This window comes from Thunnus thynnus, chromosome 2, assembly GCF_963924715.1.
Source record: "Thunnus thynnus chromosome 2, fThuThy2.1, whole genome shotgun sequence".
Lineage (NCBI taxonomy): Eukaryota > Metazoa > Chordata > Actinopteri > Scombriformes > Scombridae > Thunnus > Thunnus thynnus.
Window position 1 is genome coordinate 26702841 of NC_089518.1, and position 27517 is coordinate 26730357.

The 27517-nt window shown below is 40.1% G+C and overlaps 1 protein-coding gene across 1 annotated transcript; it reads left to right on the forward strand.

Annotated features, from left to right (window-relative positions):
• The first annotated feature begins 4067 nt into the window (after positions 1 to 4067).
• Positions 4068 to 9318, forward strand: ptger4a (prostaglandin E receptor 4 (subtype EP4) a). The gene is made up of 2 exons (XM_067613238.1): positions 4068 to 5169; positions 5495 to 9318. The coding sequence occupies exons 1-2, from the start codon at positions 4387 to 4389 to the stop codon at positions 6062 to 6064; spliced, it is 1353 nt and encodes a 450-aa protein (XP_067469339.1). The 5' UTR covers positions 4068 to 4386; the 3' UTR covers positions 6065 to 9318.
• Positions 9319 to 27517: the final 18199 nt, after the last annotated feature.

Sequence of the window (27517 nt, forward strand, 5' to 3'; positions counted from 1 at the left end):
CTGATAATTGCATTTCTAGGTTTTTCCCTTCGTATTGTCATCCTTCCTATTCTAAGAAACAAAGATTCCCAACAGCTACCACAGTTTTCCCCCCAATTGGCAATACTTGTAGGAAATCTGAGTCTATAGGGCCAACAAAACCTTTCCAAGACACAATGTAGTAATTGTTTGGCCCAGGAATTAGAGCCTTAGAAGTATTGGTGTTGGGGGCAGTTTTTTTTCCTCTTTGCTTTCTTTAGACCACAAAGTCTACCAAAAATTAAACGTACAAACAGAAAGACCTGCATGGCTGGGCAATTGTCTATGTAAGGTACGTAAACTGGAGGAATATTTTCCAGAACCCTGATTATTTCAGTAGTGCTGGTGGTCATTAATCTGAGTCTGCAGTGCAACCACGCTGCAGGTTATCTGACTTCGACAAACAAATCCAGGAAAAGCACATTCATGAGAAGACTAATCTTTCAAATCTACTTACAGAACATTCAGCAAGGCTCAAAACCAGACATAGACATAGAGAGAAACACTCAACAGGACGCTGAAATCATATTTTGTACGTACACACAGGGTGGCATACACACGCAAACACGTTACATAACACCCATGTTTTTCAAAGGGGTGACAGGTTAAGGCCAGTTATGTTATATACAGTCTACGTATTAATGGAAGGCTAAAGAAAATATTTTTTTCAAGGCTATACAATGCCCATACTCGCAGAGGGTTTCCCCCTTGTCTGTGTTTATATAAATGCTAGAAATTGGCAACACAGAAAACAACAAGTGTGTTTTCCAAGAGCACAGGGTCACGCTAGTGCTGTGACGTCAGGCAGCGCTCAAAAGCTCAAGGTCTAGACTCCTCAGAGTTCAACATGTTCTGTGAAAGCAATCACAGTCGAACTGAGGGGAGGAGGCAGCCTCAAATAGCCGACACAGAGTTTGATTGTTGTTTTTTTTTTGCCCGTGTACATCTATACTTCTTTACTAATTCAAGTCATGCAAATGTTGAACAGCCTCCATGCTGAGAGAGAGTTCAAACACGCCCGTACTGCTCTGTCACACCGGATGTTAGTTAGCTCAGGGTTAAGTACATCACACACAGACGACCTCCAGCCACAAATATGTCACACTCACCTCCGACATCATCACAACAGCTAAAATCCACCCACCTGAGCATGGTGATGTTGGTGGCTGAGATGGGCAAGACCTCATCCAGGAGCATCATAATACTTATTACAGTCTTTGGTTGCAGACTTATTGGAGGCAATCTTCTGTGCAACTTAAGAGGATAAAAAAAATGATGTCAGGTGGGTGTAAAAAAAAGAAAAATACATGACTTAAGTGCAACACAGATCGACCCTTCAGTGTTGTGTCTTCAGATATGACGTCTGCACACACACAGAACCCCCCCCCCCCCCCCACCCCGACACGTCAACCCACAATAACATGTGTCATGACACCACCGGTGTGTGCTTACATAGAAAAACAATGAGTATGGGTGTTTTGATGCATGTTTCCCTTTATTCCAATTAGGCAGGAGTGATTTCCATCAAAGTCAAATAAACTTATGTTAAATCAAAGATGGTGCAGGATTTAGGTCAGGTCTCCTGTGTAAAAGAGATAATGTATCATCTCCAGGTTCAATTAAGGTTAGGCCTAAATAAAAAATAAATATTCCTCCCTAAACAGTCGGAGTGTGGTTCTGCAGTATCATGCTCTGTGCTACCACTGGTGGTTGGCAGCTATTGCAAGACGATCAACGCGGGAGTATCAATTGCAAAAGGATAAAAACAAAAATGCAGCTTTAAAGTTTCAGATCAAGTCAAGTCTTAAGTAGGTCAAGACCCACAGGAGATAAAATCAACGACTAAGTCTCTACAGCTCTGCAATAGATGCAGCATAAGTGCTGATTTTGAAATGTGATAATGATTTGCTCCTGTTACAATAGCACAATCACAAATTATACAAAACTAGAAGCAAGTATAAATAGGTAACTTGAATAGTCTGTGTTTATTATTCTACTTTATTGAATATTTTTGTCATAGACAATTTGTGAATAATTTGTTGCATACATACTGAAACTAAACAGTGCTTGTCTGTAATCAACATATGAAAAAGACTGTTATAAGATTTCCTCTGTGGTTTGCCTGCTGTGTCTTAAATTAACCTCACAGCTCACAGTGAGTTAACACACACACACACACACACACACACACACGTATGCATTAGGCCTAGACATCTATATGTATCTGATGGCAGGTGTTTTCATAAATACACTGATGCTCCATAGAGTTAAGAATCTATGTGGTTTAGTTTAGTCACACTGGTGTCGTTGCTTTCTCTCAACAGGACATCATGTTTTTTTGCTCGTATGTACACAAATGACACAATAATCACTGTCACTGTGTGTGTGTTTTGATCAAAACAAAATGTTCTATCATACATAATTTCCATGACCTAATAATATGCTCTTATTACAACATAACCATAGAAACCGTATGATGTTTTTCTAGGAAATCCTTTAAAAGCAGTTTAGAGAGATAATTCTGCCGAGGAGTGTGTGTTTTTCCTGATATTGTTTCTCCGTATTTTTGTTAGAAAGCTATCTAACAGACCTCTGAATATGTTTGCATGATGTCTGGTGAACTGATCAGTGTTATGGAATTTTCCATCTTTAGGGGTTACAAATTGAGTGACAAATTGGGTCAAAACTGAGCCTTGAGGTCACACTGTAATTCTTAATCTCTCCTCAAGACTTCAGCTGTCTGTGATGTTTTGATGAAAGCAGAAACCTCTCTGATAAAGAGTACATCGGCATTGCCATGGTAAGCCAAGGCCAGAGAGGACCCCCCTTCAGATACGTGGAATGTGTAGCCAAAATCTGTTGACAACGAACTGAGGCTCAATGCAACGTGACTTAAGATGTCACAGGTAAAGTGCAGTCCTTTGTTTAGAAACTAGTGAACCAATTAGACTAATTTTTCATATTGTAAGCTGATCTGCTTGGGTTAAAGACTAAAGACTGAGACTTTCAGAAGACAGAACGGAAAGAGACAGCATCCGAGTTACAACAACTTGGATGTTCGCTGTTTACGATTCTCCTCGATCAAGTATTGTCAATAAACATCTTCAGTCCTCAGACATCAAAGCCTCCTGTGTGCTTCTCTCCACATAAGTGTTGACCATTGCTCAGAAATATCCACAACAATCAGCATGAAGACCTGGGAACAATTGATTAAATTATGGTGAGAAATTTGACATTTTGTGGATTTTTATCTGTAATTATGGAGCCTTAATCCCAAATCAATCCTATTAGAAGATGATTGCCAGGAATTCAATTATTATAACCTATAAGTATATTTATTTGGCTGTTAGAACAAGTTGGAGTTTTATGCAGCAGTATCTCCTATCTGTCTTATATTTGTGCAGTATATCATATTTCTACTGTATTATTATAAATATATTATATACGTTTTATGTTTTATTGTAACTGGTTTTACCTTGTTTTTATCCTTGAAAGGACCTTGTAGAATAGACTTTGAAAAGTGCTACATATTTTGTCATGTTATGTTGTGTTGTGTTATGTGCATCTCATATCTGTGCTTTGTGCTCTTTTCTTAGATCAGCATCTAATCTTTTGGAATTTTTCATTTTTTCAGTGGTTAGTAGTCATATAATTTTAAAATTACAAAGAATATGATGTAAAAATGAATTTGTTCTGCATGTTGTAGCTGAAATGATACTGATTAATAATGTCCTCTGGATACAAGTCTCAGCTAACAGCTGAAATGTAAATAAAAATATTAAATTAATTTGACTTTTTTTTCATTTCAGTAACTGTGGAAGCGCTCTGGAGTCTGTAGATCATTTCCGTTTTGTAACTTTTTTAAACTTCATAATGACAAATATATAATATTTGCTGTGAGTTTAAATTGACCTCTGTGTGATGGTGTTACGAAATATGTCCAAGGCCTCTCATGAGCCAGGCTGAACAGCTGATGAGTGCTGTGAGGCGAAGTGAAGGGGAGGGACTGAAGGCTTGAAGGCAGAGCCACATTTCAATGAAGTCACCGGTGTCTGTTGCCTACTTTTATCTTTCTGTCCTGGTGAGTGAAATCTGCGTCTGTCTTGCAAAGCGAGCTGAGGATCTGATAGCAAAACATCACCGTCTCATCTAACGTAACCACAGGGGCAGCAGAGGATGCTCTGAACGTGACGGAAAGAACCAACCAATAGTTCGTTTGAAGATAAGGTTCAAACTGCTTTTCTCTGCTTTTGACAATGTTGCCCAGGCGTCATTTAAATGCAAATAAGTGTCCTACTCTAGAGTGGAAATACTGGAGTTAAGAGAACTTGTTTCACTCGTCCTGACCTGCATCTGGAGGACACAACTATGAATAATCAATCGATGACAGGAAGGACCATGGTCCCAACTATTCCGTCTATTATGTTCATTTTCGGGGTGGTTGGAAATGTCATCGCCATCGTGGTTTTGTGTAAGTCTCGAAAAGAACAGAAAGAAACCACGTTTTACACTCTGGTGTGTGGACTGGCAGTCACAGACCTCCTGGGCACACTGCTGGCCAGTCCGGTAACCATCGCCACCTACGTGAAGGGATCGTGGCCCGGAGAGGACCCGCTGTGCCAGTACTTTGGATTCACCATGCTTTTCTTCTCTCTGGCGGGGCTCAGCATCATATGTGCCATGTCGGTAGAGAGATACATCGCTATAAACCATGCCTACTTCTACAATGACTATGTGGACCAAAAACTGGCGGGCTTGACTCTCCTGGCGATCTACATCTCCAACGCGTTTTTCTGCGCACTGCCGATTATGGGCTTCGGGCAGGTGAAGAAGCAGTACCCACAAACTTGGTGCTTTTTAGAGTGGAGGAGCAACAAGACCAGCGATGCCGCCTATACCTACATGTATGCGGGTTTCAGTTCTCTTCTTATTCTCGCCACTGTCATCTGTAACGTGTTGGTGTGCGTTGCTTTGATCCGGATGCACCGGCGCTTCGTGCGCAGGATGTCGCTGGGAACCGATCTCGGGCGCAACGTGGACCCGCGGAGGAGAGGACGCAGCTTTGGGCGTCTGGCCGGTGCAGAGATTCAGATGGTTATTCTGCTCATAGGCACGTCGGCAGTGGTGCTTATCTGTTCCATCCCACTTGTTGTAAGTTCCATTTTTTCCGTTCCTTTACGCACGGCTTTTTTGCGCACAAATGTGGTTGGTTTCATTTGTACATGGAACAATTTGATCATGCAGTTTTATCCAAATCTAAGCCGATGATTAGAGAGCAAGAAAGGAACATATTACTATTCGGATTCAATTACTTTTCCCTTAAGCCACTACTTATGTTCCTAATCTTTTTTTATTTTGCTGCTCTGGTGCTCCTTTCTCTAGTTTCTTTCTCAAAACCACACACATGCACATACACAACTGTACACTCACACATAGTTTAATCCATATATTCAGCCTCTACTCTTCCCTCTTGCAGGCACAGGTATTTTTGAACCAGCTCTACAAGACTCCAGTGGAGCTGCGGTTGGACAGAAACCCTGATCTAAGATCGATACGTTTCGCCTCCTTCAACCCCATTCTTGACCCCTGGATCTACATCCTGCTCCGCAAGGCTGTTCTCCTCAAGCTCATTGAGAAAATCAAATGTCTATTTTGCAAGATGGGAGCGAGGGGGCAACAGAGACAGAGCAGCTTTCACTGCATAGATGCTCATCAACTCTCATCTGTCATCTCTAACCGGGACTCTAACTCCTTGGTGTCCCATGACCTTCGAGATATCACCAGCACCTCCCAGACCTTCCTTTACCTGCCAGAGGGAAGTGAAGTGTACACTGGAAGCTGTTACAAGGCAAACAGACTCTGTGGTTCACAGCCTTCATTGATCAGAGACTCACAAGCTTCTTATTCGTCTGAGCAGGGCAGCATTGAGGCTCAGAGCAGAGAGGGGACAGATGTGATCAGGGACCTTTCAGCCTTGCCCTGTCCAAAAGACCCAGCACTTCAGGTGTCGTTGAGCACTGAGACAGTGGAGGAGAAATGCATCTGACTTATCTGTGAAATTCTCAACTAGCAGAAATCCTCTACTGAATGACTTTTCCGCAAATTAACTTTTAAACCTCTAAAAAAAAAAACTGAGGAAAGGCACATAAAAATAATAAATGACTCCCCTTGTGAAGTCAGGCACATGCAGAAAAGAAACTTGAAGTGCTGTGAGCTTTATCGTCCTGTGTTATCTGTTTCAGCACCCAGCTACCTCAGTGATGACTATCTCTGACCGTGTGAGTAGATTTTGTCATTTTGGCCAAAACAGATCTTGTCAGAACAGAGATTACCCACTTCCTCATGACTCATGTGTCAGTGATGGAAAAGACATCCTTCCTAGTTTCAGCTGCTTCTTTCAATCATTGTGGAAACCTTTGCTGTAAAGTAGATTAGGCCAGAAATTTAGAATAACTGAATCACACGCTTGTGGTCAATGTGGTAAATGAAAACAGTATTGAGTGTGATCCTTATGAGTGATCATATGTGTGCTGTCATTGTTTCGGATCAATTTGATAAACAGGCTCTATTGTACAGTGCTTTGAAGGACATATTGTGTTCGTTCCATGACGGATGTACAGTGCAGTATTACATTTGAGGTGAACACCAACGTTTTTGTTCCTCAGCCCTGGAATACACACAAATATGTCATCTCAGATGTTACAGTGAAGGTACAAAGATTCCTGTGCCATAGTTATTAACACCAAACCATTTACACGTGACTGAGAATGTTGAACATTTTTTCTGCAGCTGAAGAAAGTGTGGTGAAAAGTCAGTGGACTGTTTTGTTTGTTTGTTTGTTTGTTTTGCTTAGTGCGGAGTATTAAGATATTTCAACACATCTGTCAGCTTGAGAGAAATGGTATTCTAAATGATCAGTGTTGTGAAAAATATTGTTTGTAATAAAATCGTTCTTCTCTAGGAGAAGGTTCTAGTTAATAAATCACAACTCTAAAAGGAAGAATTCATGCACATTTATTAATTATGTTAGTCATGTATTTTGATCTCTGTTTCATGCTCATGAATCGCTGTCCTCCAGCAGCCAGAAAATCAGGACTTAATCAGATAAAGAGCTTATTTACACAATGTTATGTATGAATGAGTGCTACAACATTCATTATAAATTAATATGCTGTGTATTTTCTTAATTAATGCAGATTATTTTCTCAATTTATCAAATAATTGTCCTGCTCTCACATCTTCATAGTGCTCGTTTTGTTCGACCAGCAGTTTAAAACACAAAAATATTCAGTTTAAAATGATATAAAGCAGAAAAAAATAGAAAGTACTCACATTTAAGAAGCTTTTGCGGAATTTTCTGCATATGTTAAAGATTTTAATTTAAAGATAAATATTTAAAGATTATTCATATTATACTTTTTGTGATCCTACACACTAAAAATCATTAAACCAACAGTAATATAAAAAATACCACTAAAACTGGGTCAAAACAAGTCTCAAGTGGCTTTCTGGGTAACGTTGACCCAATATTGTGCTCTATTAACCCAAATTGGGTAAATTTTGACCCACTGATGTATTTTTTCAATTCCCCTTTTTAACATAGTATAATGTCAGTCCATTGATCTCTTGCTGTCACACCACTTTATTTCAGACTGAACACTTGAACTCCTGTTTATTTGAGCTTTTCTACTCAAATGAGTTTCTTGTCTTAGTTTTGGCAGCTTTAAAACTTGCAGTCTGCATCCTTTTCCCTGTTATTAAATCTGCCTCAGACTGTTGCTTAATGTCACGGATCACATTCTTGCCTTACTTGTTTTTCTTGTTGCTGTTAATTTTAGACAGATTCATTTGTTTGCATTAGGCTGATAATCACACCCCTCACTTTTGTACAGTATAACGACATTTGGTTGAAGGTAGGGTTCAAAATACAAGTGGACTATAATAAACAAGGTCTTTTAATGTAATTTAAATCCAGTCTTTAAATGATGCACTTGATATTGTATTTTGTTGATATTTAATTGTTTTTCTATTTTCTGTCATCACTTTTCATTCCTGCAAACATGACCTCAATGTGTGCAAAGGAAAAGCACTAATAACCGAGTACCTCTGTGCGTTCAACAACACAAATACGAACATTTTACCATGCAGTTGTAAATTAACACCCACGCTATAAATTTACAGTAAACATGGCCTTTGACATGTTGTCATATATTGTCAACATAAAGCGGAAGTTAATAATATGAGCACAAAGTTTCTCACACTTACTTTTTTTTTACCCCTGCTAAGGTTTAGTGACCCCCATCTGCACAGACAAATGGTCCTGAGAAGAGCAGGCGAACACTTTTCCAAAGTCTAAGCACAAATAAACGGAAAGTTAACACTCTGCTGGAAGGTTGCACAAAAGGAAGATTTTTTTAAGTGTAGTTAAATACCTCTGGATCTTGGCGATGTGTCTAACAGATAATGCCAGAAACACACACACAGAAAGAGAGATTATTAGAATCTAATGGAAAAAAATCTCAGGAAGTAGACCTGGCTGAGAGAGCTTTTCCCCTGAAACAATAAACACAATCTAAGGCTCCAATTCATTGCAATTAAGCTTAAATAAGCAATGCAGTGGCTTAGGCAAACACACTGCAGAGACGCCTGGAAGACACAGTGTCGGACTCTGGGAACAACACACATTAATCGAATTAAACTGTGAAAAATGGTGTTATACAGTAGCTGTGATGCATGGAACAAGCCTTCTTAGCAATTTGATCCTCTTTGCTCTCAACAGAGTCTGCCATACTTAATTAAATGTATAAATGGGCAACCAATGAGGCTGTATGAACAGGTGTACATTCACATCCAGTACAAATAAGCTGCAGAATAGCCTCACTGACCTCACCTCACCTCAGCAAACAAGATAAACTTTCTCTGTTCTGAAAATCAATAGTAAATGTAGATTTTTTTTAGTTGGATATGTAAAGTTCAGAGGTGATGATGCTTGATAAAAGGATCCTACGTGATACACCACTTGACATGAACGTCATTACAACATTGGAGGAAACCTGTGAGGCTGCTTTACATCAGCAGGGCGCCTTAGTGACGCCATGCACCCTGTCACCTCCGCACACATTGATAAACAGCAGAAAACACCTGCTGTTCCCTGCACCACGTCCGCTGTCACCCTCATTTGTAAAGGACACAAAACAATCCCAGTCTGGAAATATGCCCGAACAAAAGCAGTCCTGAGGCAGGAACTGATAAATGTCTCACAGTGGTTTAAGAGCCCGTGCTGTTATCCTTTGAGCGATAGAGAAAAAAAGGAATTAAATGGATTTCAGAGAGAAAACATGATCCTCTGTGGTGTGTTTGACCAGTTTTTCTGACATCTGTGCTTGTGTAGTCTTTTGTCTAGGTGACATCTGTGATGTAATATGATCTTAGTGCTAACACATTATCAGAACAAAGAGTTGTTTGGTGATAAATTTAGATGATTAAAGGGTTGGTTTACCCAAATTACAAAAATCAGTTTTCCTCATTTAATCCTGCACAGGTTTTTAGACATCGATCTTTGAGATGTCTGCTGCCACCAAGTGGCAACAACCACGGCCTGAGGCTGAAGCCCATGCGGAAGTATCTTAAAGTGCAATGCCACCAATGGCGGCTAGATGCTGGCTCCAAAAACTCCAACAGACTCCCATTGAAAAAGCGTCAACTTCTCTCTAGAGCTACTAAGTCAATATTTTTTCTCAATGAGTCATTATGGTCTCAATAGCTAAGTTTTGGCCCTTTAATAAGTGCGCTGGTGGTCCGTCTATAAGATTTGAAGACTTACAAGTAGGCTTTGATGTCTGCTGTGTGGGCGTTTATTGACAGTTGGCTCACCTGTTGCTCAGTGGGTGATGTCACACCGCGCTACATCCAGCTTTACATACAGTCAGTTGTTGCCACTGAAAGCAGTTTTCATTGGGAGTATCGCTTCAGTAGAAAGTTGTTCCAATGAAAACTGTTCACAGTCAGGTCTTTGGATTATGCAGAGTAACTGGTATAATATTTCAGATCATATTAAAGGCACATTCCACTGATTTTACAAATAAAGATCAGTTTCTGTGGAGTATTACTTGTATAATGTCTTCTGTGCCTCTGGAGGGACCTCTCTACAATCTGACAAAGTAAGTGAGATGATGTAATTAGCTTAGACAGATAAAATCAAAATTACCACTGAAGGTGAATGAGAAAATATATGTTTATAATTTAAGTGAAGCGACCCTTTAACAATAACTCTTTCAATTTCTCGAAGAAAATGCTCATAGTTCTTGTCATATCTTACTATAAACTTTATAATCAATTCAAATTAATTATTCTATAATACTTATCTGTTTAACCAGGTAAACTCTACGGATGTCAGACACCTTTTTTGCAAGGAGGAAGCAGTCAAGATGGCAACATAAAAAATTTGCAGAAGAAACCAACTCAATCAGTTGGTAAAACAAGGTTAAACACAAATAACATCACTAATGAAACTCAGATATATTCCTCCTTTTTTGTAAAATTATTGGCTTTATCATATCATCTAAATACACTATCATTATCTGAAGTATCTCTTGGTGCAACCGGCACAGTGCGGTCTGGTTCTTACGATCAGTCTGGTAGAAAACAGCAATGTGAACAGCTTGAGGCTAGGAATTAGTCACCCTCCTGACTCTGTTAAATCCCACACAAATATACAGCATGTAGAGCGACTTATTTCAAAGGTTTTAACACAGAGTCATGTACACCAGCTAGTTCCCATGAAATCAGAAGCTAATTGGTAGCTTTGATCTCAAGCAAACAGGAAAAATGTAACCGCATGAGATGACCTGTCAGACAACGAGCCAGTCAGACACAAAAATATGGAATTTTAAATAAACATATTATACATTCTTAACATATTTCAGATGCTTTTTTGCTTTCTAACAGCAAGCAAGTAACAGCAAGCGAGTAATAATACAGGGACTGTGACAATTATTATATTGAGGGGCATCATCATACATCGTAATAATGGACAATATACATTATTGTAGCAATGACTTACATGAATGCTGATGTCTTGGGTTTGCATACTTACTTGCTTGTCTGTTGTAAGTTTCTCTTTCTATGGCATCTTGTATGTTTTTTGCAATGTGTTTCTATTCTCGCTGCAGGACAAATTGCCCACCTGGGACAAATAATAATAAACTTGAACTTGAGAGTAGAAATAGATAAAATATGGATTTATCTGTTTGTTTTGGGATAGAAACTAAAGTAAAGGTTGATCAAAACCTTTTTGGCAGGATTTGTTTTGTGTTTCCAAAGAAGACAAGATAGTGTCCAAGAGCAGTAAAACAAAGGCATCATAGCATCTGGTGTTGGAGCTGATATGTGTCCTCTGTGTGTGTGTGTGTGTGTATGTGTGTGTGTGTCTTTGGGTGGGTGGGTGGGTGGGTGTGGGTGTATTCACGAGGGGTAACATTTACAGTTTACTGTCATTTCCACGGGTCAAGTACTTCCAGAGAGTTCACTGAGTCAGTTATATTCAAAAATTTCCAATTCATATCAGTCATAGACCTCCCAAGAAATATTTTATGGTTTAATACAAACTGAAGAAATCGACTGCTAAGGGACCACATGAAACATTACCAATGAATGTCAGTGAGTCAGACGACACTTTCTGCGCACCTCCCACACTCTAATCTGTGATCTCAGTTATATTTCATCCAATCTACATAAAACAGAAACAGAAATACAACAAAAAATCATAAATCTTACACAATAAAACTGGGAACCTCCAGAAAAAGACAATCCTGAGATCTAGTAAAGCAGAACGTTTGCAAATACTGCAGTCTGTCTTGCACCATTTAGTACACTGAGGTCACATCCTCTGTATCTTCTTTTCTGTGAATCTGGGGGCCTGCAGACCCCTAATTCAGCGTAGTGAACTCAGTGCTAGGATCAGAAGGGGATAAGGTAATTAGAAAAACAGCCTTAACTATGAGAAACTTTGTGACATACAATATATTTTTTTAATATAAATGATCAAATAGGCTCCTTCCAGGTCTCCATGGTGAGAGGAGGTTATGTGGCTCAGGTCCTATCTGCTTGGTGGCACCTGGAAGTTGCTCGACATCCTCCAGTATCAATGTTCTTCATTTACATTCACAATCTATCTATAATGTTTACATCCTCATTTTCTGTATTGTAATTTTTGAAAGGAGGTTTTCCTTAGAATCAGGATTTAAGAATAGGGGGTGTTATATGTTGTACACATTGTAGAGCCCTTTGAGGTAAACTTGTGATCTGTGATATTGGGCTATATAGATAAAATTGACTTCACTTGAAAAACCACTTAATTAAATAACCCTGAATAAAAAATCTTTCTGCAGGAATGGGGGGTTACTTGTACACATGACCTAAGTAGCATGCAGAAGAGTGCAGGTCTCTTCTACTGTAGGTGAGACAAAGGTCCAATCTTGATTCCTGCACAAATAACAATGCTTAGTTCAAAAGTCATGAACTGTTATGAATCTCAGAGTGGTCTGAAGTAAACAATAGGTGGTGAAGTGTGCATATGCATAATACTGTATAATCCAGTACAGACAAGATTGTTGAGAGAACTAACTGCTGTCAAAATGAACTTTGTACAGGAAGTTTAGCTTTTGTTTATGAGTTTAGTAATGATACGGTAACATAAAAGTCATTTCATGTAAAGATATCACACCTGCTACCACATCTATGACAAGCAGTTTCAAAGTTGTTGCATCAGATGTGTGCACAAAATGTAACGGTAAACACTTTAACCGCATAGTTTCAGGTCCACAGAGAAGCGTTCCAACAGAAAGTCACGTGCCCGCACATACTGGAAGCCAGTAGCGTTTCCCAGCTCGCACCACTGTCTCTGCCAACTTTGCGCCTCACTCAGTGATTCTTGGAGCACTCAGCAGATTTTTTTTTAACAGCAGCTTAATATAAATGTGTTTTTCCTTCATTTCTCAAATAATCATTATCCCCTGCGATCACCTATTACATGCTGAGTAGAATTCCCCCTCATCGTTTCTCTGCACCATTAATCACACATTTCAAAACCGGTTAATTTGACCGCAGAGCTTCTCCAGATTCAGTACGCTGAGCTGCTGCTCTGCCCAGGAATCAGATTACAGCATCTCACTCTGAGGTTTTCTAACAAATGGTGCTTTGAAGCAATGTTGATGGCTTTAATGCCGCTTGTATCCTGATTTGCTTTAAGATTTCTGCACCTCATAACTCAAATCCAGATTGCTCTGTGTGCCAGCATTAGAGATGACTCATGTATCAAACCAGTTCATTAATCACTTATTATAAACAGGACAGTAATTATGGTTATGAGTCACTAGCTATGCTTTTTAGGACACTGTGATACAGTATTTGCCACAACTTTAGTCATGCATAGTGCACTCTTTACATGTCTAAAACTGCTGCTGCATAGATCTTTTCTTTTCTTTTTATGGTGCGTATTTGTATCTTGTCAGTTGTGCCTCTGAGCCAATAGCATGCATGGGAAACCAGGACGACACTGGCGAAAGGTACAGTTTACTAGAGGAACATGATTTAGTGGAGGGGTCACTTTGGCTACTGAGAAAAAACAACAGCAACAAGTCATAAAACAGCTATTTAACGTCAACCTGAAATGTTTATGAAATCACTGACATCAAAAGGGCAAGAAATGAGTGGGAACAGTGCGTTTCTGGGCATCTAGTGAGCACATTATACACGTTATTAATCATAATATGTGTGTTTTTGCATGTTTTTATGTGTGTGTGTATTTAAAGAGTTATTGCCCGTAGAGCTCAGCTTTCCTCCACGTGTGTCTCTTGAGTTCAGTTCCTTGACCCTCATCAAAGGTAATGAGACGCCGTCTTCATTTCCACTGCCCGGACCAGGGCCACTAATTGTCAGTGGCGTGGATCAACCTGAATGTAAGTGCTTTACCAGCGACTGGGAACGGAGAACAAGTGTGCTTGCTTGCACACACTATATCAGATGTCGACTCTAAGTGCACTTTCAGCATGCGAAAAAAGTACCAAAGACATCACAAACGTGAAGAAGTGCAGATGTGGAGCAGAGGCATCTATGGTGGATCTGTTTCTGTTGCTCTCTGTCTCTCTGCCCCTACATACATTTTCCAAACAATCCCCCTAAGAGGGTAGAGCAACAGAAAGAGGGACACACATGACTCCCTTAATGCAGCTCCAGAAAGCAACTCAATATTTAAGTACCCAAAATACACTCAACTTTTTTGTCGCCCGTCCAATTAATGTAATGTTCTTACACAAGCTGAAACAGGCTTTGCAAACTAAACAGACTGACTCACATGCCCAGAGCCGTGTTGTTCCAGAAAGGTACTAATTATCTCCCTGCTATAAAATGTAACGCTCACTGAGAAAGGGACGTCCTGCCAACCTGCACTGAGATACTGATCAATGACTATTAACTGTGTACTGCTAACTGAAGTGTGTCAAATGAGGTAATAGTGGAATATTGTTAAGCAGTAATGGACCGAATTTAGTAATTTTAAAATTTGCTCTAACAGCTGGTGTGAATTTCACTTTTCTTACACAAGCAGTAAATGATTCCAGCGTCACTTTTGGGAAATAATTACTTTTTTATGTCAATGGCATTTGTCCCACCTGATTTAAAAGCGTAACTGTCCTCTCCAACAACTGAAGAGTGCTCACTTGGGTGTATTTATATTCATTCGGTTTATAGACCATGTAATTGACTTGAACAGTCTCTTTGAAAAGTCTCTTGTGGACGTACTGCATCATATTTCCCGATATTCACCACTAAAGGCGACACACTACATAAATGAACAATAAAATATGATAATATTTTACATTCTTTGAATAAATCAAAAGGCTGTTATACACTTTGGAGGTAGAAAAAAAAACATTTGACAAAGCTGTGTGTCGGGGTTATGGCACCAATCTTTCTGTCTCTAACTATTTGCTTCCACAAATACTGCAACCCTGCTTGGATTACACTGCACTGAAAGCACCTCGCTTTTAGAAAGTTATCCTCTTGAAGTGCCCATATCTTGCTCAATTTAAATAGAAACCGAAATACAACGGGAAGTTCACTTTGAAAGATGGAAGATGGTGATAAATTCAAAGTTTGAAATAGATACTAAAGATTGGAGAACTGTCTTTACAGCTTCAAAGTGCACAATATCTTTTGAACTGGGGTTGAGCATTGATGCTGACAAGTTCACTTTTGTATTTTTTGTTTTTTTAATGTTTCAGCCAGTCAAACCATGAACTTTGCATCCCAACCTGAACAACCTGAAAAGCAAATTACTTTAACATTTTTGTTTCAGGGCTGTCAAGTGCTTAGCAAAATTTGCATGGAAAATAGCCGTCGTTAGAAGTGATAATAGCAAAATGTTAACAAATTCCCATCACTGAAAGATTCAAAAGCACAAGTGTAGAGCATACTATCACTCCCAAATTGATTGACAGACCTTCAAATACAGTATATACATTCCAGTAAGGTTTGCAAAAACTCAACTCAGTTCTTTATAAAGCACTTTAAATATAACACAGTTGATCTAAAGTGCTTTTCAGTACAGAGAAAAAAAAGAAGGAGAGGATGGGGAAAAACCCATCATTAAAACAATCCTATTCTCGAATTAAAATCAGAGAACCTTACACAAAACCTTTAATTTACATGGACAAAACATGCATCTTCTGGCTTAGTTTGCTATATTTAACATTTATATGACTTAACATACATGTGTTGGCATGCAAACTTTGTATTTTTATTGGCCTCAGGACTTGTAATAGGGGAATGTTGTAGAATATACACATTTATCATTGATGTTGGAAGATGCAAGACTTGCTCAAACAAATGGTTACTATAAAAAGTATGAAACCAAAAGTATAAACTGGGGCCTTATCATGAGATGTATGAGATGTTTTAAACAAGTAATATCATGCTTTTCTGAAATTTTGACCTGCTTTTCCACTGCACAGAGTGGGCGATATATTGACAGTGATAACTGGACACCATCTGTGCAAAATCTATATTTGAAAATTGGTCAAATCTGTGAGAAAGATCTGTTTGGTTTTGTCCAGAAGATGATGTCCTCACTGTCTTGCTCAGTCATACTCATGCAGGGTGGATTCTTTCCAACATGGCACCTTTAACTCACTTCTGAAGGCCAGGCTCTCTTCTCATCAGTGTCACCTGTTGGCCACAATAACGAGCTTGCCAACACTCGTGGTGATCACTCTTTTCTGAGTTGCATAACCACCACACAAGCAGATTACTGTGAGAAGGAGCAAACCACCTTGCCCTTGTCAAATGAATCAGTGTTTAGGTTTCACCATGATCTGATCCCCTTGTCATAACATAATTTGACCACAAATATGGAGGTTTTTGGCTGAGCAACATGACAGTGACTGTGTTCCTCACGTATCCTGCTGTGACAATCTATTTCCTCCTCATTTCCTTCTGTGCATCCTGCGTGAACCTTAGGACCTTCCAGTGTGTTTGTTTTGAGAGTCTTTGCAGAGTGTCTTCAGTGTCAGGAGCCGTGGCTATGTTATCACGAAGTTCCTTCTGGAGTGAATAGAAAATAAACATTTGTATCTTTGGGAAACCAATTAAACTTATAATCTAAAGCCTCTGAAAGGATCTTAAGTCAGCATCACGTACAGGAGATATTTCAGACTCATCTGAGTTTACATTGCTACTTGATGTTTATGTCTCCAAAATAAATCTGAGTCATTCAGTTCACTTCATTTCTAAAACTAATGAAGACTGTTTGTTTAAATCATCAGAACTTTATGTGTACAGAAGAATTTTCATCTGTTTGTTTGTTTGCTCTCAACCTTTACAGACACACAAATCATGTGTATCAGAAACTTTTCCATAGACTCAACAGTCTAAACTGGATTACTTAAAGTCCCCTTCCACTCAAAAATGTTTTTCTTCTTGTTCCTACAGTTGAATGTTTTAGCTTCACTGCGCAGAATAATGTATGTGCAGAGTTTGACACTAGAAGGATGTTCTACCTCACACAGGCTCTGCCCTCTACTCGATTCTATGGGTAATACTCTCTTCCAATCACACACACGCAATTGCCCACTGAAATCTGAATGTACATAGCCAGCCAATCAGGACGTGCCTACCGATTATGTGTGTCTCACACAATATATAAGACAGCGTTTCACTGCCGCTCACGTCCTTCTCACTTCAATGACAGCGAATCTGCTTACTGATCTTAGCTCTCCACGGATGGAGTCGCCGCTCCACCAAGCTTGTTCCTGCCCATTGTGCCCCGGCCTCATCGCCACCCCCGCCAGACATCTCCTCTGTTTGAGTGCCTTGGACGGGACCACGCAGAGTGCCGAGGACTTCCTATGATTGGACATCGGCAATGGTGGGATCATTTCTGGCTGTGTGACGTCTCGCTCTGCTGGGACAAGAGCAACCCGGAGCTCTAGATAGATCCCTGCATCAATGACGAGTCCCCCCCTTCGTCTGGTGCCGCGCCACTGCCGGACGTCTCGGCAAAGGTTGTCTCAGTGGCTTTACCAATGGACAATGACAACAACCTCTCCTCTGTGTCTGCAACATTGCTGACCATCATAAATCCATGTTCAGTTCACCATGATTTCTCGAAGGTTATGGCCATGGTGGCGGAGCGTGTAGGGCCCTCAATGCTCCTGCCTATCCCCTCCAAACCAGTTAGCCAACGACATGACGGCATCCTGCCTTTGTTTCGCCTTCTCTCCTGGACATTTGGCAGTGTGTTGACGCATCTTAAAAGGAGCCGCTGAAAACAAAGTCAACAGTCACGGGATTGATTTCCCTCCTGAGAGTGCAGGGCCACACAGAGCCAGGCTGTCCCGGTGGCCACCTCCCAGACCACTTTGACAGAGACACCACAACAGTGTGGTCCTGCAACCACGGAGCAGCCCTTGCTGGGGCAAGAAACACCAACAGACCCCCGCAGAAGCTGGCCTACGCACAGGGAAAGTCTGTGGTGCCAAAATGTTATTTCTGGTTATTTCTATGGGAAATATGGAGGGGTGCAGACACACTGACACAACATCAAACACTGTGTTGTGGCAGCTGACAGCTTCCTGGCTGGAACGTATTTTGCCTTTCCTCCTCTTCATCTCATTCCTCCTCTGCTGGAGAGAGCAAGAAAATAGCAGCTGTCTGTCATCCTGATAGCCCTGGACCGCCGTTCAGTGCCAAGGTACACAGAGATGACCCAGATGTTGGCAGCCCAGCCCTGGTCCATCCCCCAAGTTTGGAGGGCCCTGTCCCAAGGAGGCAGCCTCAACAGATGTGCCAACCGCATTGGACCGAACTCTCCAGGCTTGGCTCCTGAGAGGGACAGGCTGATGCAGGCTGTACTGTCTGCACAAGTGATGCAGACCATTCAGGCGGCAAGAGCAGGATCCACCATTGCTTGCTACAAAGGAAAGTGGTTGGCATTCCAAGGCTGGCGCGAGGAAAGGAGATTAGACCCCCGGACATGTGCAGTGGGACAAAATCTACAATATCTGGTGGAAAAGGGGCTGTCTCATGCCACTGTTAAAGTGTATGCAGCAGCTATTTCCTCCTGTAATGAGAGTTTTGGTGACCGACCTGTCTTCACCCACCCCTTTGTGAAACGTTTCCGTGAAACGCCCGGTGATGCGTGTCTACACCCCCCAGTGGGAACTACTATAGGTGTTCGAGGCTCTAGTGAGTGTTCCCTATGAGCCTCTGGAGCGCCCCTCTCTGAGGGCGTTGTCATTCAAGACAACTTTGCTGCTTGCGCTGACTTCAGCTAAGAGACTGAGAGAGTTGGGTGCCCTGACGGTTCACCCCAGCTGTTTACTGCTTCATGGAGACCACAGCGGTGCTACTCTCAGACTGAACCCCTCCTTTGTTCCCAAGAACATAAGGAGTTCCTTTAGGCTAAGAACTATTCAGTGAGAGGCATTTTGTCCTCCATCCCATGGGGACATTGGGAGGCAAAACTGCATCTATTGTGCCCAATACGTGCGTTGGCATGTTATGTTGAACAGCCCCCTTTCGGTGCAATAAACAACTGTTCATGTGCTATGGAGAGGGAGTGGCTGGTATAGCCCTATCCAAGAAGCGTCTAGCTAGTTGGTTTTGTGAATGCATTTCCCAAGCCTACAGGTAGGCAGGTAAAGACCCCCCTGCCGTGGTCTGAGCATATTTCACATGTGGTGTAGCACCATTGATGGCCTTATTCAGTGGGGTGAGTGTCAGGGACATATGCACGGCAGCGTCTTGGTCCATGACGGGCTCCTTTTCAAGGTCCATGCTCACAGGCGTGACTCAGGACTTGTGAAAAGGGTGGTCAGATGAGTGTCAGCTGTGGTACCCCTGATTCTACCACCCCCCGGGCAATATACGCCTGCATTCTCCCGTGATCCAAGATGACTCGGGGAATGAGGTGTGCAGGGTGTCTGTTGTGTCGTTTTTGACCCCTGCAAGGTTAGGCCATGGTTGCACCCAGTTTCATGTTCATGCTATGTGGGCTGGGTTGGGCCCCCTACTGCTCCGCTGAAGCGGCTTGGATTATACAGCAGTAGGAGGGCCACAGCAAATAACCTATAGCCAGTCGGGCTCAGTGAGGCAGTCGGATGACATGTTACGGCAGGGCAAACATTCATCAGGCTACCGTACCCATAGAGTCCAGAAGAGGGTGGAACCTGTGTCACATAGAACAAAGGTTACATTATTGTAACCCTAGTTCTATAAGCACAAGCAGAGCCTGCCGCTCCTACACCATCGGCTGAAATGGTTTTTGGATGTGAGCGACAGCGAGACGCTGCCCTATATACTGTGTGAGACACACATAATCGTAGGCGCAGCCTGATTGGCTGGCTACATACATGCAAATTTCAGTGGGTGCATGTTACCCCTAGAGTCCAGTGGAGGGCTCCACCTGTGCTTAAGAGGACTTGGGTTACAATATCGTAACTGTTCGTTTTCACCTTCATCTGCTGAAAGTGGAAAGTTTCTCCCTGCTCATTGAAAATATGAGTTTAAGGGGCAGGTCTATGAGCATGATTTGTGATATCACAACTAGTTTGGGGCCAATCCTGGTCCAGTATTCAACTTTCACGAGTGTGATGTTGAAACTTCAGCCTCCAGTGGACAAACACTGAATTTGGACTTTACATTGAAGTAGGAGACATTTTGTATCCAGCAGTTAAACTTCTGTAATGAACAATATTTACATATTTATAGATTCTGGGATTTTTAATGCAGGAGACGGAGTATTTTAAAGTGGTAATTATACTTTTTTGTGGAAAAACCACATCAGACACATATTATTGTTCCAAGCAGAGTATTTTTATATGTCTTATTTGTCTGGAGGGAATTGTTAAGAAATAGCACATCTCAGATGAATGTCAACTATTTGGTATTAAATGAAGACAAAACCAGAATTATAGTCATTGGTGCTGATTTGAAGAAAGAATTTAAAGTGGAATAGCCTGCTAATAAATATCTGACATGCGACATCTGCTTTAACTCATCCTGCTTTAAGTAATCTGTTTGGTATTTTTTGTACCCTTACTCAACTTTATTGAGTTATCATGACAGGTTTTTATTTTATTCTACTTGATTTAATTTTATTCTAAATTGTTTGTTTGCAACCTTTTGATTTATCGGTGTAGCTGTTTTTAGTTTGTTTTGTTTTTTAAAATGTGATTTTATTTTAAGCACATTGAACTGCATTTATGCATTTTAATTAGAATTTTTATTCTATATCACATATGTTTTTGTCAGTGATTTACAAATTTTATTGTAGACACTGATGGTCTCAAGATTTGTGGAAGATGCTTAAATTGACTCTGTTGTCGACAGACAGACAATATAACGTATAAGAGTCATAAAAAACTTAATCTGTATTGCACTTTTCATATGACTGAATGAATAAATCACATTTTTTATTACTGTGTCATCATATAACTATGCCTAGCCTGCATGGGCCTTCAAAACACTACACATACAAATCAGGACCAGAGTGCTGCATATACATTTCCAAACAACAGAGAAAGTCCATATATAGAATAGAAAGGTGCAATACAAATAAAGTCTATCATGACTGTTATATATTATACTGTCTGTCTGTTTGAGCCAACTGGAAATTGGTTTAAGTGATAGGAAAGAAATAAGCTGTACCAAAAATCACTGACTTTTAACACAGACACATGTTATGTACATAGAACCAGACAGACTAAGTACATTTTTGTACTTTCTGAGTACATAGTTTTAATGGTATCAGTATCCTTTAGTTTTCTCCAGTGACCAACCCAGCAATGATAATGGGTTGGCCAATGACACTGAGATTCAACCCTCTGAATCTACAATATTTTCAGGCAAACTACAAATAAATGCTGCTTCAGAAGTCCAGTATCTGGTCCCAATGGACATGTACACCCATGTACACCCGCCTATCCGCTCCTCTGTAGTCTAAAATGCTTCCTCACTCTCGATGAATCTGAAAGAGCTTAAAAACTCTGCAGGCTTCCTTGTTTAGGTTGTTGGAAAAACATCTTGAAAGGCTTGATGGAACTCATTTTCCTGCCTGCATTACTGATATGCATCTTACAAACATGTCAATCTCCTTACCTAACAGTCCTATCCACAAAAAGGTTACAGAGCAGGTCAGCGGATATCAGTTGTTCTCTTTATAGACCTTCTTTTTTAAAGAATATCACTCAAAATGATGTGTAGTATGCAAAGTCTGACAGTTTTGGTCATGTTATATAAGCCGTCTCTCCAAATTGATTTGGTGACCTGTTTTTATCAGCTCTTTGGAATCCAGATATATTTGCAAAAACAGTTAAAGGATGGGTTCACAATTTTTGAAGTCCGCCTTAAAACAATAGTCAGCTGCCCAAATGAACATTTAAATAGGTTTTTCTTGCCATGATCATTCCTCCTGGCCTTCATAATGCACTTACAATGTAAGTGATTGGGCCAAAATCGACAACCCTCCTTCTGTGCAAAAATGTATTTAAAAGTTTATCTGAAGGTAATATGAAGCTTCAGTTATCCAAATTAGTCAAATCAAGTAAATATCTTTCAAGGTTACAGTATTTTTAGTGCCAAAGTCCCCCTTTTTGTTACTATACTTCCACTGCAGCTCAACAGAGAAACACTGTCCAAGGAAACACAAAGAGGGAATTTGACGCTAAAAAGACTGTAAATGAGGCAGATATGACTAACTCAGACTGCTGAAGCCTCATATAAGCTTCAGATCAACTTTTAAATGCATTTTTGCACAAAATGACTACGTGGACACACTGTGGATTTTGGCCCCCATCACTTACACTGAGAGCACATTTGAAGGGGATCTTTTAATAACTGGTATAAACAGGAGGAATGATTACAGCGAGGAAAACCTCTTTCAGTGTTCACATGGGCACCTGAATGTTGTTTTAAGACAGACTTGAAACCTGAGCAGCAACAGCTAATGGTCATTTTAGGTGAATGAATATAATGCTAGCGCTGGAATTTGACACATGAAATGACCCAAAAGTCAACTTAACTCTTAGCCAGAATCTGCAAATATACTTAAAGATTTTTGGCTCATAAATTACAACACGACTCCAGTATTGTTCGCTGATGATTTACAGGTGCAAACATTCACTGTCAAATTATTCTAAATGAGAGTAGAATGGTCAAATCGATCCTCCCATTTTGGATGAAACTGTACCGCCGAGACAGAGAGGCAGAGGGGAGAGGAAGGGTGAGGAAAACAGAGGGAGGAAGATGAGGACAAGGAAGAGGAAGAGCATCCAGGGATTCATTGTGGCTAAACACATCATGCCAGGCAAAATGTCTGCTGTACAGCCAAAGGAAACATTTCTGAAAGTGGAGACAAAAACACTTGGCCAGACAGAAAATGAATACAGGAGGAAGCCTTTTGTATTGTATTGTATTTTTTTTTTTTTTTTTTTACATTTAATTTGGTTGTAGACAGTAGTCACAATTTCTGTATTTTCTTCTATTATGATGTGTGAAAAGCTTTACATTTCACATAGAATTTGTTATTGTATGTGTTATTTTACACTTGCACATACTGGTATGTAACAGAAAATGAAGACGCCATTGAGTTTTGACTTTAAAGTTTTCTTTTGATGAGGCATTTGAGGAGGTTTTCTTTGTGTTTTCTGGTTTGTCTTGTGTTGAGAGTATTAAGAATATCAGGACCGTCTCCATCAAATATGTAACAACTAAGACAGAAAAATAGGTTTGAGGGAAAATTCATGAACAAGGGGAAACTAGCTGTGAGTCTTTTGACGAAGACTGTTGTCAAAATCTGAATGATGCAACCAGCGCTCATCCTCTGCTGAACAAATGAAAAGGTGCAAACAGGGATATGCCAGTAATTCAAATATAAATGAAGGGGTCTCCCTCTGCTGGATGCAATGAAAACTACACTCAAAAATGTTTCTTTCATTTGCATCCTTGCTTCATTCACCTCGAAAGTTTGAATTTACAGTTGATATGCAGTTCAGATGACTGTGATTTAACAAACGTGACTATATGGTGTCTCACTTTGTGCTGATTTTCACTATTTTGTTTTATCTATGGTCATCTCTTTTTATTAAGGTGGACAGGGTTTGTCCTCGAGTTTGTAGTAGGTCTTCATACTAACTGTCAGTGGTTGAAAGTAACTAAGTACGTTTACTCAAGTACTGTACTTAAGTAAAATTTTGACATACTTGTTCTTTATTTGAGTATTTCCATTTTGTGCTACTTTGTACTTCCACTCCACTGCAGTTCACCAGGATTTATTGCACTTTTTACTCCACTACATTTATTTTCACAGCTATAGTATTCAACAGTATAATGATATTACATTTGCTTTATATTGACAACATTAAAATTCTGCCTTCATGTACACATAAATTAATCAATTTTAATATTCATGTTATACACATGTATGATAAATATAACACTCTGAATTGGGCCATTTTGCATCACAGTACTTTTACTTTTGATACTTTAAGTACATTTTGCTGACAATACTTTTACTTAAGTAAGATTTTGAATGCAGGACTTTACTTGTAATTGAGTATTTTTTCATTGTAGTATTACTACTTTTACTTAAGTATAAGATCTGAGTACTTCTTCCACCACTGCTAACTGTGAACTATATTTTATTAATCCTATAGACACTCACAGTCTGTAACCTTCCTCTCTAATATCGAGGAAGAAAGGTCTATTCTGTAACACTGCTAGATTTGGACAAGGATGATTGTGTGTTTGACTGAGAGCAAGTTAGCAACATATGTCCTCCCCAAACCAAACAGAATGGTAGGCTACTTAAAGCCCCTTCTAGTAGAAGGCTGAAGGTGAAGTGAAACGAAAACCCTCATCCCTGGGTATAACTTTACATGAGAATTTCCTGAAGTTTCATCACTTTAAAACTACAATAAAAGTGCAAACAAAAAGAAGAATCTAAACAGTGACATCTTCGTGAGGCTCCATCTGAGAGCAGCTGGAAGTGCTGATATCTTTAAACGTCGACTTTGGTGTGTCCTCATTGACACCTCTGTCAAGCAAGCCTTGGATAAGGAAAAGGCAAAACGGATGCCAAAAACAACAAAAAAGCTACCTGTACAGAAAGAGCCTGCCAAGCAAGAAATGGTCCTTCTCATGAGGGTAAAAAATCAGAATACCTCGTCTATGGTAAGGACTTCATCTCCTCCAAGCCAGGTGACGTTTGGGTGCAGTGTGTGTTATGTGAAGTGTGGGCGCAAGAAGCATGCACAGGGAGACAGCGTCTATATCTGTCACAACAGTGACAGTGAATAAAAACACTCCTAAGTCCTGTTACGAATCCGAGGGAAATAAAACTCTCAATAAATTGTTTATTTACTTATATTTCATACTTAAAGCACCAGTTTATGGTTGCACCTTTTATTAAAAAAAATGTCTTCTGAATCTCAAGTCAGTTTCTTAACTTGTTAGTTGACATTAAAGCCTTCACCTGTTTTTTGTTTTTTTTTGTGGTTGAATGTTTACAAAATGTTTAGATTTCAAATCAATTACTCGGAGAGGAACGCCACCCATTTTAATAATTCACATATGTTCTTCCTGTGCTCCAGGACGGTTCAGTCAGTATTTGGACATGCACCACTCTCCTAAAGCCAGAAATCAGAGAGAGAACCCCTCCGATCAGTGCTGTCACTGGCATGTAGAGTCTGGGGCTGCTCCATAGACAATTAATGGGGCTCATGGGACTCACACAAACATTGCAAAGCTTCATAAATTCAGAGTACCATTCGTTTTCTATGGAGCAGCCCCAGATTTGACACTCCAGTTCCAACATTGATTGGAGGATTCTGTTTTCTAGGTTTAGGAGAGAGTGGTGCATGTTCACAAATACTGACTGAACTGTCCTGAGGCTCAGGAAGAACATAATATATGACTTCTCAAAATGGGAAGCATTCCCTTAACTGGTTAGTTGGCACCGAAGCCTTTTCTTGAATTTTTTGTGGTTGAGTGTTAACAAAATGTTGGCACTGAAGCCTTTAGGCAAGTTGAACTTTTTTGTGGTTGGATGTTTACAAAATGTTTTCTGAATCAAACTGGTTAGTTGGCACTGAAGCCTTTACTTGATTTTTTTTTTTTTTTTTTTTTTGTGCTTGAATGTTTTACAAAATGTTCTGAGTTGTCATGGACTCTTTGTGTTTTTGTTCTCTTTGTTACACTTCTGTTGTCCAGTCCTTTTGGTCATATGATTTTGCTTGTTTATGATTTGGATTGTAGGTTTAAAGGACTGCCTTGCATTATTAGTTTGCATTATTTGTATGGGGTTGTGTAATTGAATTTATATTCATGTGTATTCTTGGGTTAATGTATGCTGGATTGTATTAAGAGTATTGTGTTTTCTGGGTTTTGGTTTACTCCATTTCCCTCCTGTGTTTCTGCACTCCTCCCCAGCCCGTTTTCCCTCCACACCTGCCTTGTATCAAGTTTGTTAGCCCTGCCCTGCTCTCAGTGTTTTCTCCAGCCTGCTGTTGCCTTCACACCTGCCCTGTATCAGTCTCATCAGCCTTGCCCTGCTCCCTGTGTTTCCCTCCGCCTATCAGCTCCCAGCCTGCCGTTGTGTCTTGCCACCTGTTCTTTGTTGTTTGATTAGCTCAGTATTTTAACCCTGGTTTTCAGCTCAGTCTTTGTTGGACTGTACTGTATTCTGCTCAGCTAGTTTTGTCTTTTGCCTGCACAAGCCTCAGAATAAAGAAGGTTTTCCTCAGCCCTGCTTGTTGGTCTCTGCATTTGGGTCCATCTGCTCTGCAACCCACAACATGGGTGGTCTTTGTAACAGAGGAAAAGTTTATCTACTAATCGCATTGCTTTTTGAAAGTCTGAGTCTCATTTTCCACAGTGACCTGAAAACTAACAACAAAAACATACCCAAAAAAAAACAAATGTTTGCGCACCATCCATTGTTCAAAGCTACTTTGTATTATAAGTCATTGAATGAAAGTGTCCTTGATCAGTTTTGCTTAATTAATAACCTTTGTGTCTATATGATTGACATTAATAGGTTAATGGTAAAAAAGGTCTATATCCTATTGGCTACAACTGACATTTATAGGATAATGGGCCCTTATCACTGCAGACATTTTGACCTGTAATAACTGGGTAAACACAGGTGTAACCATTAAAGAATAATTAACTAACTAACAGGCCCGCTATGTTTTCTTGTTATTATTTGTTAATTATTCCTCATAATGTACATAAAGAAGTATCTTATAAAGTCCTGCTTTTAAGGTAGATAGCACCAAGACACTAATAATCAGGGACGTGTATTTTGGAGTCCCCCAGTGGCCAAAAATCCCTCACACAGAGAGAGCTATAATTCAAAAATAGTACTTAATAATCACAGCCGGAATCATTTAAAAACTGGATAAAGGAAACATTGTAACAGTGTGTATTACAAAATACATTTGTAATTTGCTCGTTTGGAGGCCATCTGTTGGCCACAGGCCTCTAAACAGCTGCTTATCTTCAAGCCTCCTACATGTTTTTAATTTTGTTATGTTCATTCATCATTCAGAGTGTCGTATAATGTCACTCTTTTGCTGTATGTTGGCCTGTATCATTCTTTAGTTATTTGTTACTGCAGTTTCACTCTATAAAAGTGGGATTAGTGTAATGCTACTCTGGAATTTTCTGGCAGCTCTCCAGTCCCAGGGAGGGTCTCCTCCATTGGTCAGGTGACAACAAGCAGATTATCATTTTTAATGAGGTCAGAGCATCTACTGCTGTTGTCGATGGGGATCACCAGCAGAGAGGGCCTTCCCTAGCCGCCTGCCAAACACCCGTTTGTGAGCTCTGACTCGGACCTGTCCTGCCAGCGGGTTACTCCTCTGCAGTCAAGGGTCAGTTTAATCAAGTTACACCAGAGCACACAGGAATCAGTTACAGTTACAAGGTAGTACATAAATTAAAG